The sequence below is a fragment of the Rhineura floridana genome, chromosome 6 (assembly GCF_030035675.1).
Source record: "Rhineura floridana isolate rRhiFlo1 chromosome 6, rRhiFlo1.hap2, whole genome shotgun sequence".
Taxonomy (NCBI): Eukaryota; Metazoa; Chordata; class Lepidosauria; order Squamata; family Rhineuridae; genus Rhineura; species Rhineura floridana.
In genome coordinates this window covers 151,437,438-151,455,513 of record NC_084485.1, presented here as the reverse complement: position 1 = coordinate 151,455,513, position 18,076 = coordinate 151,437,438, and the positions used below count along the sequence as shown (strand labels likewise).

The 18,076-nt window shown below is 45.5% G+C and overlaps 2 protein-coding genes across 7 annotated transcripts in view; both read left to right on the top strand.

Moving 5' to 3' along the window:
* Window positions 1-18,076, top strand: part of SERPINC1 (serpin family C member 1) — a 211,240-nt gene that overhangs the window by 100,979 nt on the left and 92,185 nt on the right. The gene's annotated exons all lie outside the window — the stretch shown is intronic.
* RC3H1 (ring finger and CCCH-type domains 1) overlaps window positions 1-18,076 on the top strand; it is a 132,174-nt gene that overhangs the window by 57,168 nt on the left and 56,930 nt on the right. For all 6 annotated transcript variants that reach the window (XM_061634110.1, XM_061634107.1, XM_061634108.1 and 3 more), the window contains 2 exons: window positions 9,362-9,723; window positions 15,642-15,762. In XM_061634110.1, the coding sequence (XP_061490094.1) occupies window positions 9,493-9,723; window positions 15,642-15,762 (352 nt within the window). In that variant the 5' untranslated portion in view covers window positions 9,362-9,492. The remainder of the gene's footprint in view (window positions 1-9,361; window positions 9,724-15,641; window positions 15,763-18,076) is intronic.

The following is an 18,076-nucleotide window of genomic DNA, read 5'->3' as shown; positions in this document are numbered from 1 at the left end:
TCTCGTAAAAAGTGAATGCAGACTCAGGACGCTGACAACCATGCCCAGTACCAAATATGTCACTTTTTCTGTGCTTAAAGCAGAATTAGCGAATACACACATGAGAGATGCATTCATTTTGATCTGCCTAGTGTGAACAGAACATCTAGAATCTAAATGAAAGATTATTTACTTGAGGTGGCTTTGAGGTTGTACACCTGCGTATATTGGCTAGTGGAAACACACCTCAAGAAGCCACTGTATTTTACAATGGTCAAAAATGAAAAGAACAATATGGATTTTTGTGAAATGGGTATTTCCACTGAGTGTCTTTTTAAGAATTTGTTCCTCTCTCTAGTCTTCCTTAAGAAGTGATTTCACCATTACTTCCTGTGAAACACAAGAAACTGCCAGCTCTCTGAGCCAGAACATGGAACAAGATAGACTGGTCATCTCCATAAGATGGCATTTCAGTTCTGAAAGAGCTTCTGGATATAACATAGCAGCTAAGAGTAGGGACTACAAGCTAAGTAGTCCCTGACTTCAGAGTCATTCACATTTATTACAAATGTATGTAGCTGACCCTAGGCAAGTGTCTGTTCTCTCAGCCTCCCTTCACATTATGTGTATGTAATAAAACTGGCTAAAATTATGATGTATCTATATTTGTGTTTGCATGTCATGGTAAACCCAGGATGGCCAACATGGTGTTTTGCCGATGTTGTCAGCAGTAGTCAGGAATGATGGGAACTGTAGTTCAACAACATATAGAGGGCACCACGTTGCCTATCCCTGTGCTAAATCAGCACTATCAGTATAGCGTGCATAAGCAGCAGTGAGCCTCAGACCCTTTCCCCCTCTCCTCCTATGTGGCCAAGAGGAGGACTTCAGAAATGTTCACCTTTTGTTTCCCTTGTCTTGTCTGAACCGTGAATTGTGATTTACCATTAACTATGGTTAGTTTTAAAATGAGCCAACTTCAAACCATGGATTATAAAGCTGCCTCATTTAAACCATGGTTTAACTTAAGCATGATGTGCAAATGTAGCTAGTGTGTGTCAAATGGCAACATATTCTGTCTACTTTCTCTTTGGTTGGTAGCATGTGAAAAGTAATCTGTGGTTCTTCAGTTTTATGAGTTGCACACAGGTGTTGGGAAGGGGGGATAATTTGGATTTCTTAATAGCAAGATCTCCATACTGTCTTTCCCACTCTTATTTGAGATGGTATAATCTTAACCAGTTTATCCAGTTGCAGTTGATTTTAGGTTTTGAAAACAAGATTGATTAGATCTGAAGATACAAATGCCTCTGTAGGCAGCCCTGATTAAAATGTACATAGTCTCTGGGGAGAGGGGGAGCGTCTCTTTGAGATTCTGCAGTTTTTGAACATTTAATACAGCATAGTAACTAACTGAAAAGATGCTGTATGTACAGAATGTCTTTGTTGTTTTAACATCAGAGCTTTGTGAGCACCAGGTGTCACATCTTGAGAATCTCAGCCGTTGTCGCCATCTTATCACCACCACCAAGTTTCTAGACAGTTTGGCTGTGAAGATAGTCTTGAAAGTGTGTGAGCAATGTCTGGTGAGATGTACAAAGCCTGGAAATAGGCTCAATAGTGGTCACGGTTTGGTCCTTCATTGCGCTATGTAGCTCCTTTTTGGCTGCAAAAAAGGCAAATACAATTTTAGGCTGCATTAACAGAAGTATAGCTTCCAAATCACCTGAAGTATTGGTCCCCCTCTATTTGGCACTGGTTAGGCCTCATTGTTGAGCCCAGGGGTGTTGAGCCTGAGGATCAAGGAGGGGGAAGGCATGAATTGCAGGCGCCTTAGCCGCCAGCGGGCATGGACGATCCAGCTGTTGTTGAGTCTAGACCAGACCTTGAGGAAGAGAGAGAGCTAGCTGCCCTGCCAGTTCCCACGGATGGCCCTGTCCCTCAATGGGACAGCGCTTAGCCATCGAGCACCCCTACGGAGCTGTTAGGGGAGGATTCCGAAAGAGCAGTAACTCCTGTGCCAAGCAGTATCCTAGAGACGCCCAACGCTTCCCAGCCCTCTGCTTCCCTGCCTGCAGATGAGGACCCTGTTCTGTCAGATGAGCCTGTGGAGGCTCACCCCCCTTCACCACGCTCACGACGTAGGGAGAAGCGGACAAGGCAGAGGGCATGTGTGCGAAGGAGTGAGATGCTACGTTCCAAGACCTCTCCTATTTAAGACTGCCGCGCTGTGAAGGGGGTGCTGAGTCAACGTTCATCACATGTTGCAGAGGGACTCGTAGTGAGTTAGCATAGGGTCTTTTCTATGAGGCGCTTAGCCTTTGATGTATCCATTACGTTAATAAAGGAAGAGTTCCTTGCACCCTCGTCTCCGACTCGTGTTTCCCGCTCTGAACCGGACACTCATCTTGAGTACTGCGTCCAGTTCTGGACACCACACTTTAAGAAGGATGCAGACAAACTGGAATGGGTTCAGATGAGGGCAGCAAGGAAGATCAGGGGACTGGAAACAAAGAGGAGAGAGTTTAGCTTCGAGTAGATGCTATTGAAGGTCACTGATTCATAGGGTCGCCATAAGTCGTAATAGACTTGAAGGCACATAACAACAACAGAGAAGACTGAGGGGAGATATGATAGAACTGTTCAAGTACTTGAAAGATTGTCACACAGAGGAGGGCCAGGATCTCTTCTCGATCATCCCAGAGTGCAGGACATGGAATAATGGGCTCAAGTTACAGGAAGCCAGATTTCAACTGAACATCAGCAAAAATATCTTAACTGTTAGAGCAGTATGACAATGGAACCAATTACCTAGAGAGGTGGAGGGCTCTCCAACACTAGAGGCCTTCAAGAGGCAGCTGGACAGCCGCCTGTCAGGTATGTTTTAATTTGGATTCCTGCATTGAGCATCCACTCCGTGACCAGAAGCAACAGAATAAATTATGTAAAACAAGCAAATACAGACAATGTTGTATAACTAAACAGAATTTAATGTTACTGTGGCACTTAGTTTCAACTTTATTGATACTGATCAGTCCTACAGATAATGAAAAGTTGTTCCTACCTCTTTGTGTGTGAGGGGACTGTATTATGGTGCCTGTGCATTTGCATAGTTATATGTGGTGAGTAAAAACTTCTTCCAAACAGGAAAGCTTTGTAGATGTTTGGCTTTTTAATTCAGACGTGACTGAAGGGTATGTTTGGATAGTAAAAATATTTTTACCAGGGCTGTGGAGTCGGTACGCCAAACCTTCGACTCCAACTCCAACTCCGACTCCTCTATTTTTCTACTGTCCGACTCAGACTCCACCCAAAATTGCTTCCAACTCCACAGCCCTGGAAAGGGCTGTAAATGTCTTTTTAAATTGGAAGTTCTCGTAGGAGCATTTTTATCGCTGCCTGAATATGCGCTGATCTTGGCATCACAGCATTTGTCTTCATCTGGGTCCTGTGTCATACACTGATACACAAAATGTTTTCCATCTTGAGTTATGGTGAAATGCTCAACTACAGCTGACTTCATGGGAAGCTTCTTTGACATTTTGAATTTATATTTTTTAAAAAATTTGTCAATCAAAATTTATTTTGGAGTCGGTATATTTCTTCTGACTCCACCCAAAATTGCTTACGACTCCAACTCCACAGCCCTGATTTTTGGGCTAGTGACATTTTGGACTGACGGGTCTACCCTTGCAGTTGCTACTTACACCAGCATGCTGAGCGCAATAGCAGTGACATTTTACCTCTGATTTAGTACCATTGTTCCTTGTATAGGTGGCCTCTTACAGCAAGGGATTAGTTCATTGCATTTCCATAGTGCACATTTTCTCTTTGGTATGTATTCTGTGAGAGCCATTGTGGCGTAGTGGTTAGAGTGTTGGACTACGACCTGGGAGACCAGGGTTCGACTCCAGATGTTGCTGGATCCAGCACTCATTAGCCCCCATCAGTATGGCCAATGATAAAGAATCAAGAGAGTTGTAGTCCAGCAAGGAGGGCCAAATGTTTCCTACTCCTGTCATAAGGAGTCAGGGTTTGGGGAGAAAAAAGAATAAATCTGCACACTTGTCACAGTACGTCTATGCCTAACACATGTTACATGCTGCAGTGAGGGCACAGGGCAGCATGAATGGTTAGAAGTAGGCTGACATGGAATAACATGCTTTGAAAAAAGTGTGTTTCCCTTTCTGCAGTAGTGAGTTATGTTACAGGTAGGGAGGGGGTACTGTTAGTGAGAGTTGAAATGGTAATTATTGTTTCTCTTGAACATTCTTTTCTAAGATTAGGAACAGGGGAGTATTTTACAACCAGTACAGGTCTCAGTATAATTTTAGGTTCTGCAGATTTTTACATGCTGCTTTCCCTGAGACAATTTGCATTCATGGGAGTTTTTCTTCAGGTTATTCCTGTTAATCTCACACAGCCTGCAAACTGTATTCACTTATCTGGGAACAGGCCTGTTGAACTTAAAGGGGGAAGAGCAACTCAACCTTAGAGAGCAACAGGCAGATTGCAAACACACACATGTGATTGGGGAGTTCATTCATAACCCAGCCCAAATGCTATGGAACTTGCAATGAATTTCTGAGGAACTCTTGATTGGCTGGTAGTTTAATCCATTGGGGAAAGTAGGAAATAAAATAAAAATGAAAGTTCAGAGAGGTCAGCCACTCCTATTGGAATTTGTTATTTTAAAACTTTTTTTTAATTTCTGGAGGCAGTGGTAGGACCATAAGGATTATTGTTATTGGCTGTGCTGCCAGAGATGATTGACCAGCACAGGAGGACAGAAACAAGTCTAGAGTGACTTTAAATGTGAGGTAATGTATTGAATATGAATGCAAGGAACAGAGAAGGGGGAGGGAGTTAGTGTGCCCCACTTGCCCTAGGTGAGGGTCCTCCACTGAGATTCCATTTCCCCTCCTAAGGTTTTATGAAACTTGTCTCAAAATATAGCTCTTCCAATCTAATCAAAATTTCAAATCTGTTACTGTTTCTAAGTTTGGGACCCTGATGTTTTACACCAGCGGTTTCCAACCTTTATGAGTACACGACCCCGTTTGTAAGCTCAAAAAAATTCATGACACACACCCCCCACTAATTGTAATTTTAGTCCTCTGTTTATTGAAAAAAATGGTGTGCGGCAAAATCACATCTCCAAATAGAGTAGGGCCCCACTCATATGGCGGGTTAGGTTCCAAATCTCCACCGAAAAGTGGAACATAGCCCAAAGCCTCCTGCTGCACCGGTGCGATTGCAATGGAGACACCAAGGTCAGTGCCAAGGGACAGAAAGACGAAAAGTGTGTGTACGTGTGTGTGTCTGAAGGGGGTGAAGACAGCAGGTAGGAAAATGGGCAGGCCGGAGAGGAGAGAGACTTGGAAGAAGCCGCGCCACTGTGCCTCCGTTCCCTCCCCATGTCGTCATCGTCCCCCTTCTCCCAGCCTGCCAATCTTCCACTGGGGGGCTGTGTGTGTGTGTGTGTGTGTGTGTGTGTGTGTGTGTGTGTGTGTGTGTGTGTGTGTGTCGGAGGCGGGAGCCATATGGAGAGGGTACACCCTTGCAACCGTTGCTTCGCCTCCTTTCAGGGTCATCATTTGTAGCTTCATCTACAAAAGCAAGAGGAGGATAAGGATCCCCTCCATTTCCCCAGGGTCCCCTTTTGGCCCTTTCCCCTGCTCCTTCCTCCTCCTGGGGGAGGGAGGAAGAAGCTTCATGCCGGGCATATGGGGGAGAACAGGTGGCGGGGGAGGGGAGGAATGAAGGATGACTGGCACTCGCCTTCCCCAGTGTGGGCACCTGGGCAGGAAGGTGGTAAGCAAACGCCCAGCCCCAAAGTCTGCCACTTGGTAGTCCCTCCCCTTCCCCTCTAAGCACATTCCCGCTGCCACTTGTCCCACATAGGCTGCTGCTCCCTGCTTGCCTGGCAGAGTGGGGGCCTGTCTGTCCATTTCTCTCTCTTTTTCCCCACCTCTCTCATAATGGTAGAAGAAAGGCGATCAGCTCCTATGTCACTGGCATAGTGGGCTGGAGTTTCAGAGTGGGGCGGAGGGGAGAGAGAGACAGGAAACTGTCGTAGTCGTCTTGTTCTTTTTTTAAAGAGGCCCTGTCCCTGAAGCTCCCCGCGCTACAGCTGATCATGCCGGAGGAGGAGGAGAAGGGGGCGGAGGACAGGGCTGGCGCTGTATTAATGGGGCACCAAAAAGCGGGGCCCTACTGTATCCCTTTCCATTAAAAGCTTGCTTGCAGTTGCTTTCTTTTCTTAATGCAAAAGTCCAATCAAATTGGGATCCCCCTCTGCCCTGACAGCCTGAAAATGTACAGTCCTGTCTCCCAACACTGGTGGGTGACAGTGCTGGACTAAGATCCAAGTTCAAATCTCCACCCAGCCATGAAGCCCACTGGGTGACCTTGAACCAGACACAGTCTCCCAGCCTGACCTATCTCACAGGGTTGGCGAAAGGATAAAATGGAAAGGGGGGGGAATCATGTGCACCACCTTGAGCAACTTGGAGGAAAGTTGAGATATAAATGCAATAATAATTAAATAAACACATTTCAGCAGCAGTATGTGGACCTCAGCCAACTTGCTGAACTTTTTTAAAATCGTCATCCTCATCAAGAAGCAGCAATGTGGTAGTGGTGGAGATGCTAGATTGTGAAGACAAAAGGGTGGAGAGATTGAGGAGGGGGTTAGAGCTTTTAGGCCTTGGGATGGTCTTCAGAACTGATGACTTGGTTAGCGTGCACTTGGGGAATGAGAGCGGAGCAGAAGACAGATCAGCGCATGCACACACAAACACATCTGCCCCTCCTGTAAGCATCTGCAGGTGTGCATGCATTTGGGCATCTGCGAGGGGGAAACCCTCAACTGCTGCAGCATCTTGGAGAGAGAGGTTGGGGAGGCGGAATGTAGGTGGAAGAAAGGCATTGGCTCACAAACTTAGCCTCCGAGATGGGGGGGCGAGCAAGTCCCGAGCTTACCTCACTGCTCCTTGGCTCCATCTGGGTTGAAGGTGAGATCTTGGCAGCCTTGCACATAAGAATAATTTTTAAAAGGAGGTGGCAGTGTATCAGGAGCCAAGAAAGGCAGACAGGCCAACTGCCAGGAAGGAAGAGGGAAAGCAGCCTTTCCTTGCAGCCTTGCTACTTTTTGCTTCACAAAAAGCCCTCTCCTCTCATCCTGAGTAAGGACGTCGTCAGCAGTGGCAGTGCGAGGAGACAGAAGTTGGGACAGTAATCCCCTCTTCCTGGTAGCACATCTCTCAGCCTCCTTTGGCATCTGCCATGCGTGGTATAGGCAGATGCCTGCCCTTGGCGTGCTGAAAGACACTCTGGCTCTTCAGCAAAGTCCTCCCTTCTTGTTTGGAGCAAGGGGAGGTGTCATCTGCAGCAGCAGTGGGGAGCAGACAGTGTCCAGGGACTGAAGACTTTAAAAATAAATAAATAAATAATTTCTTTGCTGTTCGCAGCCCCCTCTGGATTCCTTCATGGCCCCTGGGGGTCACGGCCCCCAGATTGGGAACCACTGCTTTACCCTTAAGGTTGGAAGTTAGACTTTTCTATCCACTGTTGAAACTCGAGGAGATCCAGCTCTCTCCACGAAGGATTATAGAGCTGAAGGGCCCTTTAGGCAATTTAGTTCAATTCCCTGCTTGTTTCAAGAAATGCAGAGCACATGCACCTTATCCAGTTCATGTAATTTCCCAAAGCTCTGATAAAAGCAAGTTGAGAGGAGGATTGCTGTGTTCTTTTCTTCCAGTTCACTTCCATCACAGAGCTGGGATCCAGAGAGTACTGACTGAAACTATGTGCTTCCAGTCGTGGAAGAACATGATCCACCCCTTCATGTTTTTCTGTATCCTTTGGAGCTGTTAGCTGGAAGAATTTGCCAAGCTCAAGGGAGTTATCGCTTGGGTATTTCTGAACTGATGAAGTATAGAAAAATAATTTCATCAAGCAGTAAATTAAAAAAAATATTTCAAATTTTGACACAAGCAACTTCAACTGGTTTTTCATATTTTACAACTTTTGATTACGTTTCCCGTTATTATGTGCTTTGCCTTTTACGTAGAAATAAAACTGTTTCTTAATGTCAGCTCTTTAAAGAGTCTATGATATACAAAAAAGGCTATGCATTTCTGGGTAGTTGCCTTTAGTTGCTTATCTGATTTTCAGAGGCCTTGTATGTTGTTTCTGTCTCTTTTTCCAGTTCAAATACTAAAAAGTCCATGTCTCAACAGGTCACAATTTGCAAGTGAATCAATTATGCAAACTAACATAATGTGTAAAGGCTGTGAATACCTTTTGAACTCAACTTTTTTTTTGATGGCACAGTGCATGAAGTATTCTTTCTGAATGCAGAATAGTAGGAAATAAGGAAGGATATGAGCATCTGGCATCTTAGCACTAATTAGAGGAAAGGATTTAGACACTGCAGTCCATGATGGAGGCAGGGTATGATAAAGGGTAAGATGTCCCTTGGTTAATTGAAGACCTTCCCAGGGCCCTTCCTAGCATAGGAGTAATAAAATGAGATGTGTGGCAGCACTAGAAGGTGACAAAACACAAGAATGAGGGTGAATTAAAATGTTTATTCTGGCCAAGTGAGCATAATGAAAAACTTAATATGCTTTTATTAAAGTCTTTTATGGGGGCAATAGTATGATTTCTCCACTCCCACTGCCCCGCTGCTGCCAAAAACTCTTGGAATCTTTTCTTTTGAAAGATAACGGGTACTCCAGACCCACAATTTGCAGTATTCTGTTTGGTGCAGTAAAATGGTGGCCTGGTTCAGGTGTCCTATAAAACCCTAGTTTAAAACAAACTATGGTTTAATGTGAATGAGCTGGTGCATGTGCTCAAATGTTCCCACAGCACTCCACCACTCCTGCTTCTGCTGTGCTGCAAATGAAACAATCTAGAGTCTGGCTTGTCTTATCATCTGAACCTAGGCTCATGGATTGTTTCCTCCATATTCTTCTTGGCTTAGCATTCATTGTTTGGGGGAAACAAGCAATAAGTCTGGATTTGGATGACACAATAAGTCAGACTCTGGCTTATTTTGTCAATGGTGTGGCAGCAGGTGTACCCCAGGAACTTTCAGAAGTGTGCATTAGCACACTGCTCATTCACATTAAAATATAGCTTGTTTTAAACGGTGGTCTAATGTGATGTATGAATTTGGCCAATGATTCCAAGGCTTGGAGGTAAATGGCTTACCCAAGTCAGTTATGGGAATAAAATGGAAGGCACTACTCCCAAATAGTTTGTTAAAACCATTGGATTATGTATGCCTTAATAGGATAGATGAATCTCTTTTCCAAGAATTTTTAATATAGCATCTATATGTGCTAATTTCTTTCTTTGCTTACTTTTTCAGGTTATATTTCACACTATGTGCTGATTGTCTGTACTTACAGAAGATATTTAAAAACAAAATTTTCAAAAAAAAAATTGATTCCAGTGGAATCTGTGCTTTAGATTTTGTCTCGTGAAGTAACGCCTGAAGCAATGCCTGTGCAAGCTCCACAATGGACAGATTTTCTTTCCTGCCCTATTTGCACACAAACATTCGACGAAACAATTCGGAAACCCATCAGCCTGGGCTGTGGCCACACAGTATGCAAGATGTGCCTGAACAAACTCCACCGGAAGGCATGCCCCTTTGACCAGACCACTATCAACACAGATATCGAACATCTTCCTGTGAATTCAGCCTTGCTGCAGCTTGTGGGTGCTCAGGTAAGGGTATCTTCACCTTAGTTTCTTTGTCTTTCACATTTTCCCCAGTAGGCATGTTTACTGTGGAATGAGCAAATATGTATGTTTTTAAAATATCATACAAAGATAAAGGACAATAGAAGTCAACAAATGCTAGATTATGAAATATTTAAAAATTCTCAAATGTATGAAATCTTCAATATGTTGGAGGGAAATGGAGCAAGTAACCACTGAGGTGCAGAATTAAGCTTTCCAAAGTTATTGTTATCTAGCCACTATCCTTTATTGTAAAATGCTTAGATAAGCAGGTGACAGTTTGCTGTGTGAGAGCACATTGTGAAACCTGCATGAAGATATATAAGAGGGGTTTTAACTACTTAAAACCTTTAAGTTGTAACCCATTCTGTCCCTAACATCTAGGTCACAGATGGGAAACCTCCGGCCCATGGGCCAGTTTTGGCCTGCTGTCTAGTTTGGCTCATGAGGCCATTTTCCATACCAACTAGTCAATTAGCTGGTGACACTTGTGATATCAGCTGATGGACTGGGTTAAATTCTGCCTTGCCTGCCTGAATAGGTGCTTACAGCCCAAACAGGTTTTACCTCCCTGCTTGTCAGCTGATGAGCAGGGGTTAAATTCTGCTCACTTTGGCTGCATGCGCCTGCTCCCTCATGGGAACAGGTGTGCACAGCCAAGGTAAGCAGCCCTGTTCTTGTGAAGACAGGACAGACTGCAGGAAGGACTTTCCCCACCCGCTACCTGTGCTTGTAAACTGCATCTTGTGATCTATTATCATCTTCCCTCACCATCACTTTCTGTCTGCTGATGGGTGGTAGAAGAGCACCATTCAATGGAAAGTGCTTCTCCCTCCCCATGCTGCTTGCTAAGGGGTTTTGTAAGCCATTTTGCACATCTCCTTTAAACCTCTGAAATTGCCTTGCAAAGCCTTTGGAAGCCACTTCATGTTGCTCCTTTACACCTACAAAACAGAGGTTTAAGGACCTCATGGAGAAGGAGAAGCAATTTTCCACTGAAAGGAATTCATTTCTCTTTCAAGGCATGAAACTGCTTCTAAAAGGCTTTCAAGCAGACTGTAGCTGCTGGAAACGGTGGCTCACTTCAAACTTACACCCAAAACATGGTAAAGAAAGCTTAATTGCTGTATGATATGATATGAAATTCTCGCACTGAGCTTAAGCATTTTGTCTGTTGGACTGTACTTCAGGTATTGCACCAAGAAGTTGGGAGGTGTTTAGCCTTCAAGGCCATTTTAGTTGGCCCTTGCACAGTGTAGGGATGAACCATCCCAAGGTAATATAATGGTCTACTTCCCTTTTTCCAGCAGTTTGAGATAGCTGTAACAAGGGCTTCACTAATAGAAGCAGGGCTGATATTGGGGTATTTGAAGTCTTACATCTTCCACTTGCATTTGTTTCAAATTATCTGGAAACAGAAGATCTGCTAATGATTACTGCTTTCTCTTTTTTTTCTTTTTCTAATTTGATATTTAGGTTTTTTTCTCTTAAAACCTCACTTTCTGAGGTGAGTTTTTGTTGACTTTTAATTCTGTCTCAGAAGCAGAGCTACATATTTTTAGCTGGATAATTGCCAGTTCCCTAGTTCATCACTTTGTTCACCGAATGTAAACATTAGGTCATCATCAGATCACCTAACACCTTTTCAGCTCCATGTTCTGCATTGATTTCTACTGAATAAAGCAAATATAATAATATTTATTGTTGGGTTTATATTTTTAAGAGATTTAATTTGAGTGAGTTTTGTTATCACAGGTCATAGACTCCCAAATGTTGGTTCTTGCCTCAGTGACTTGAGCACCTCTCCAAAGGCACGTGAGGCAATATGTATTAAGACTTACAGAATCTGAGGGAAATTACATATATTAATCTGAAAGTAATTCATGCTGCCTTGAATCTATTTTTTATAGACAGACGGTATATAAAAGTTGGAAATAAAGAAAAGGAAATCGTTTCACATTTGATAAGAAAGATGAATTGTTTGCCTTTTTGTATATATAAATATACAGGTGTATTTGAGGAATAGTTGTGAGGTCATATATTGAGTGATAAAAACATGGTGAATTTGATAGATTCACTGTAAAAGTAAACGATTTGAATTTTTGCTTTGAGTTTATTTAAAGCTGTTCTTGGTCAGCGGAGGAGTGGAGCAGACAGGAATGGGTTAACTCTCCTGGAGGCAGGGTCAGCACTATAACACAAAAGTTTAACTGGTGGCCAGCCGGAAGGGAACCTTCTCCCATTCTCCAGTTTTTGACTCTGCCTTCAGTGAGCAACAGAGTCAGCCTATTCCTCCTGGGTCCCCATAAGTGATTCAGGAACAGTTTAGCTATTTTCTCTGCCCTTCTCAGAGAGTTTATCATCATTAACTGCAGTCGAAGCGCACAGACTTCTGCTTCTCTTCTTTCACTTCCCTCCCTCACTGAATAGCCAGACTGGAGGGGGAAGAGAGGGATTGTTCTTTCGGAAGAGGTGCTGGAAGCTCCTGGAAGCAGCGAAGGCCGGGATCTGTCTCGTGCCTCCCCCTGCTGTCCCTTATTGAACGCTCTTTCACATCCCAAGGAGAGGAAAGCTTTCACGAGCATTTTAAGACCTTGGAGGAGCAGAGATGGGTATTTCACTATCCAAGGCGTTTTGTTGATTCAAAAAATCCCCTGGGGCAACGGGCCTCTGCTAAGCATGGTTGACCTCCCTGCAGCATTGTTCTCAGGTAAAGCCGCTAAGCTTTCTTTTTCTAATGGGGGGGAGGGGGCATCTCCAGCCCCGGCCTTTCTCTCTCTTCAGCTGGTATTTTTAACTATGCCTGGGGGAAGAGATAGCCCTTCTCGTGCCTCTGCAGAGGAAGATGAGTCCCTGAGTGGGGGGGAATCTACATCTCAATTAGGCAATCCATTTGTCACTCTATCCTCAGTGGCGGGAAGCATGCTAGACTCCCTGCCTGAAATAGTTTCCTTTTCCCAGCCTGAAGTAGTTTCGTTTCCTCATCTCCCTTCTACTCAGCAGGGGGGTGAGAGCTTCTTCACCAACAGTGGCTCAATGGGATCTCCAGACTGCCATCCAGTATCTGGAGAACCATGGCTTCATCATCAACAGGGACAAGAGCCATCTGATACCTACCCAGCGCCTTCAACATCTGGGAGTGGTCATCGACACAGCTCAAAGCAAGCTCTTCCTGTCCACCGATCGCATGGACAAGCTCCTGCGCCAGCTGCACACGTGCCTGCAAGGCAGCCAGGCTCCTCTAATGGAACTGGCTCAGCTGCAGGGCTCCATGATAGCGGCCATAGATTCAGTGCCATGGGTGCGCTTCCACTTAAGAGTCCTGCAGTGGCTGCTGCTTCCATATCAGGACCAGATCACCTCGCGCCAGAACTGGCTTATCACCCTCCCGAGGCCAAGTGGTGGGCCCGTCTACTTCATTTGGAGAAAGGCCTTTCCATCAGATCTCCAACAGTCTCAGTAGTCACCACAGACATGAGCCTGTATGGCTGGGGGGTGACCTGTTGCTCCAACATCGCACAAGGGAAGTGTTCAGGAGCAGTGCCAGTCAATCAACTGGTTGGAGCTCAGCGTGATCCGACTAGCAGTCCAGGAGTTCCTACCTCTTATCTATCAGACTCATGTGCTAGTACGCACCGACAATGTCACAGCCAAATCACATGTCTGCAAACAAGGGGGCACAAAATCAGGCCCTCTTCACAGGGAGACCAACCTGATGTTCCAGTGGGCAGAAAGGCACCTGACTTCCATTTCAGCCATACATGTACAGGGGATCCTGAAACAAGCCAACTGGCTGAGCCGGGAACAAGTCCACCAGGGAGAGTGGGCCCTTCACCGGGACGTGTTCTTAGAGATCACTCAGAAGTGGGGGCTCCCATGCATGGACCTGTTTGCCTAATTGGTGAATGCCCAACTGGACCAGTTCATGGCACAACGCTGGGATCCATGCAGCTATGACATAGACGCCCTGTCAGCCCCTGGCCTCGGGGACTCCTTTACTCCTTCCCGCCTCTACCTCTTCTGTCCAGGCTGATACACAGAATCAGAGTTCTCCAGGCCCAGGTGATAGTGGTGGCTCCATACTGGCCACGGAGACCGTGGTTTTCCGACCTAGTGGACCTCAGCTCCAGTCCACCAGACCCTCCAGACCGGATCTCCTCTCACAAGGACCCGTCCTTCACCCAGACCCAGAGTGGCTCCAGCTTCATGCTTGGAGGCTGAGCAGCAGTGGCGAAGTGAAGAGGGGCTGTCTGAGAGGGTTGTTTCCACCATTCTTGCTTCTCACAAACAATTCACCCAGAGATTTATGACCTCACATGGAAGGCGTTCAACAGGTGGTGTAGATGCAAACAGTTACCTGCTGCGGAATGCCACATTCACACCATTCTCGACTTCTTGCAAGACGGTCTGGACCAGGGGCTAGGCCCCAACACGCTCAAGAGACAGGTAGCGGCCCTAGGCAGTGTGTTTCCGATGGTGGGGGACCATTCCATTTCCTCTCACTCTCGAGTCAAACACTTTCTCCAAGGGGCAATCCTGCTGTCACCTCCAGTGCAACACAGGCTTCCCTTCTAGGATCTTTCGTTAGTTCTTAGAGCTCTCTCACAACACCCATTTAAACCAGCACGTTCAATACCAATCCAGGACCTCACCCTCAAGACAGTTTTTCTGGTGGCAATCACCTCAGCCAGGAGGGTGGGGGAATTGGGGGCCCTCTCCATCCGGGAGGAGCTATGCATTTTTCACCCAGACAAGGTGGTTCTTCGCCCTGATCCCAGTTTTCTACTCAAGGTTAATTCCTCATTCCACAGGGGACAGGACATTTCTCTACCCAACTTCTGCCCCAAACCAGTCCATCGCGGGGAGTAGAAGTGGCACAAACTTGATGTCAGGCGGGCACTTCAGATCTACTTGGACTGTACAGAACCATTCAGGAGGTCTGAGGGCCTGTTCGTGTCTTTTAAACAAGGGGTGCAGGAATTAAAGGTGTCCAGGTCCACCATCAGCCACTGGGTGAGGGATTGCGTAATTAAGGCCTATCAGGCAAAAGGGAGAGCTCCCCCTCCAGAGACCACTGCACACTCAGTTAAAGGGGCTGCCACCACAGCGGCGCTCCACAAGGATGCCCTGCTGGAGGAAATCTGCAAAGCTGCCACCTGGGCTCCCCCATCCACCTTCATCAAACATTACAAGGTGGATAAATTTGCTTCTGCTGAAGCTGCCTTCTTCAAAGGGTGGCGGCCTAGGTTTGCTCCCACCCAAGGATGTAAGGGGAGTCACTGCTCAGGTACATCCCATTCCTGTCTGCTCCACTCCTCTGCTGACCGAGAACAGAAAGTTGGACTTACCATGAAGTGTCCTTCTGGTCAGCGGAGAGTGGAGCAGACAGCCCCACCCTGCAGCAAAACCTAGGCCGTGGGGTGGGGAGGGCTCCTCTCTGGAAACCCTCTGGCGACCGCCAGTTGCTCACCCTCTGGATAGAGTAGTAAGGCTCCCTTCATCCCTTCTTGACACCGTGTGGTGATTTGTTAACGCTTGTTCTTATTCTATCCTCTGTTCAAGTTTTCAAGTTCATGTAGGTGGAGTGGCCGGCTGCTCAGTACTCGGTTTTTTACAGCTGTGTCACAAACTGTGTCCTCCCCTTCTGGCCAGCCACCAGTTTAACTTTTGTGTTATAGTGCTGACCCTGTCTCCAGGAGAATTAACCCGTTCCTGTCTGCTCCACTCTCCGCTGACCAGAAAGACACTTCACGGTAAGCCCAACTTTCCGTTTTGTATTAAAGTGATATATGTTATTAAATGTCAGAATTTCACAGGTGCCTTGCGTTACCATTAGGTAAGGTAGATGATGGGAACTGGCAATCTCTTTTCACTTTTGTGATTTGGTTGTTATCTTTGCGCAGGTGCCAGAACAGCAGCCAATAACTCTACGTAGTGGTGCTGAAGATACCAAGCATTATGAGGAAGCCAAGAAATGTGTAGAAGAACTAGCCTTGTACCTTAAACCACTCAGCAGTGCAAGAGGTGAATAAGTGACCTTTCATACACTGTTAGAAAACTAAAACTGAAAGGAACATCTATTGGTGTAAAAAATATGTATACTCCAACGCTGTTACAGTGGCTACATTTGTGAGAATCTACAGCTGAAAAAAAAATCTATTTTGAGTGCTGAAGCAATAACATTATAAAAGAAAAATTGCAAATAAAAAATACTATACACAGTATTTTATTAACCAGCCTGCCTACACAATATTAGATATTTGTGGTCCATCAGTGGCCTGAAGGGAATGAAAAAGGAACCAACTTGCTTTCAATTTAGAAAAGTTAACTTTGGTTGCTCATCATAGGTATCATGAGTGCTATTTACTTGTGTTAAGTTCAGCAGTCAAATGGATCAAAAATTGTGACTGGTTATTCCTTGTTTCCAAATAGCAGGCAGAAATATTTTGCACTAGGACTGTCCTTAGCTGATGAACTGTGTGAATTTTGAACAATTAATTGATCAGCTAACTATGAATTTGCATATGTGTAGAACAGGGATGGCTAACCCATGGGCTCTGTATAGCCTTCCAAGACATTTTCAGTGGCCTGCAGAGACATTTAGTATTTATAAAAAAAATAAAAGTTTTTTTAATTTAAATTTTAAAAAATCCTTGCATAGTTTTATTTTCTGTGGGTCTTGCAGTCTTGTCTGAGTACCTCAATGCTATTTTGGGGTGTTTTCAGGTGATCTATATGGAAAAAACCACTCTGTTTCCAAGCAATAAACTACACAGAGCTTCCTGAGCACTTGTGAACATTCTGTTTCCAGTGGAATGCTTTGCAATGCTTTGACTGCCAAAGGGGGTGGGGGCGTGATCTTAACCTATCCGTCCCAAGAGCTGCCAAAAGCATTGCAGGGTTAGCTGGATGAAATATCACAACTTCAGTGTCAAACTGCACTTTACCCCAGCAATAAATGTAGTGGTGAGGACTGAATTAGTTAGCAATGAGTAAAGACAGAAGAAAAAAGGAAATGTGGGGGAGTGTCATGAGTCTGTGAAATGGTCTTGGAGCAATGAAGGTGAACAGGAGGAACTGAATGGGTCTTGGGTGAGGGTCCCAGTGATTGGCATTAAGAGGGGATGGAGGCTGATGGCTTCAGTTCAATTGACAGTGACAGCTCCGCTCCTGTAGCTCCCATTACAACTGATGAGGCATTCCCTGACCAGGAGGCTGCCTCTTCACCATTCCTACACCCTCTTCTTTACTCACCCTGCCATCACTGCCGTGCACCCCTCCTCTTGAGGAGAAGGACCTTGCCAAAGTGTCTTCACCGCCCTTGCCTTGGACACGTAGGCTACTGTGTTGGCAGGCTCAACGGGTTCCCACATTTCCCCTGAGGTGCAGCACTTGTGGGTGTGCATGTGCTCCTGACAGTGATTCTTGTCTCATGCAAGTAGAAGGAGCTTGCCCACATTTACTTAAGGGTTGTAAGGGGGCATGTCTAATTGCTGCAACATCTTAGCGCAGTATAGTCATGCCTAACTAAGCTTAGTAGAGATACTGAATCCTATGTAACCTCTGCTGTTTCATGAAGTGCTCTGAACTGAAATTTTTCTTTAAACCTATTTTTAAAAAGCATACCTTAGTGTCTGCATCTGACTTCAGTGGGTTTGGGCAGGACAGTTTATCACAGCCCCTATCTCCTCTGCTCGATGACACGATGAGCAAGATTGGAAGCAAGCGGCGGGGCAGAGGAGGACATGCAGCATGTCTTGGAAACCGTGCTAGCCGAGCTCCAGACTCTTTGAGCCGAGACTCAGACTCTTCAAGTGGCAAATCAGAACCTGAAAATTCAGTTGACCCAGCTCACAACCAATACAGCAGCCTTGCAACAGGGGGTCGTTCCAGCCCAGCTGGTGCCCACCTCCGAATCAAGATGTCTGTGGGCCTTCCCTTAGATACAGCAGGAAGCGTGAGCAGTTTGCAACATTCATTGCACAGTGCAAATTGTTTATCAGAGTGTGGCAGTCAAACTTTCCCAATGATATGCTGAAATGGCCTTTGTGATTAGCCTATTGGAGGAGGAGGAGGCCCAGTGGTCTACCACTCTGCTGTTATAGAACAATGTAACAACTTCATTGCTGCCATGGCAAAAACCTCTCAATATCCCAACTCCGCCAAAGCCAGCCGTGCATCTGTTGCTTTGTTTGGGGTTGTCCTCGGAGCATCCAAGTCCAAGCCATGGTAGATTCAGGGGTGTACAGTAACTTTATGGACTTGGGCTTTGCCACAAAACACAACGCTCCCATCACCTCATTGGATGCACCATTAGCTGTGGAGACAGTTAAATGGA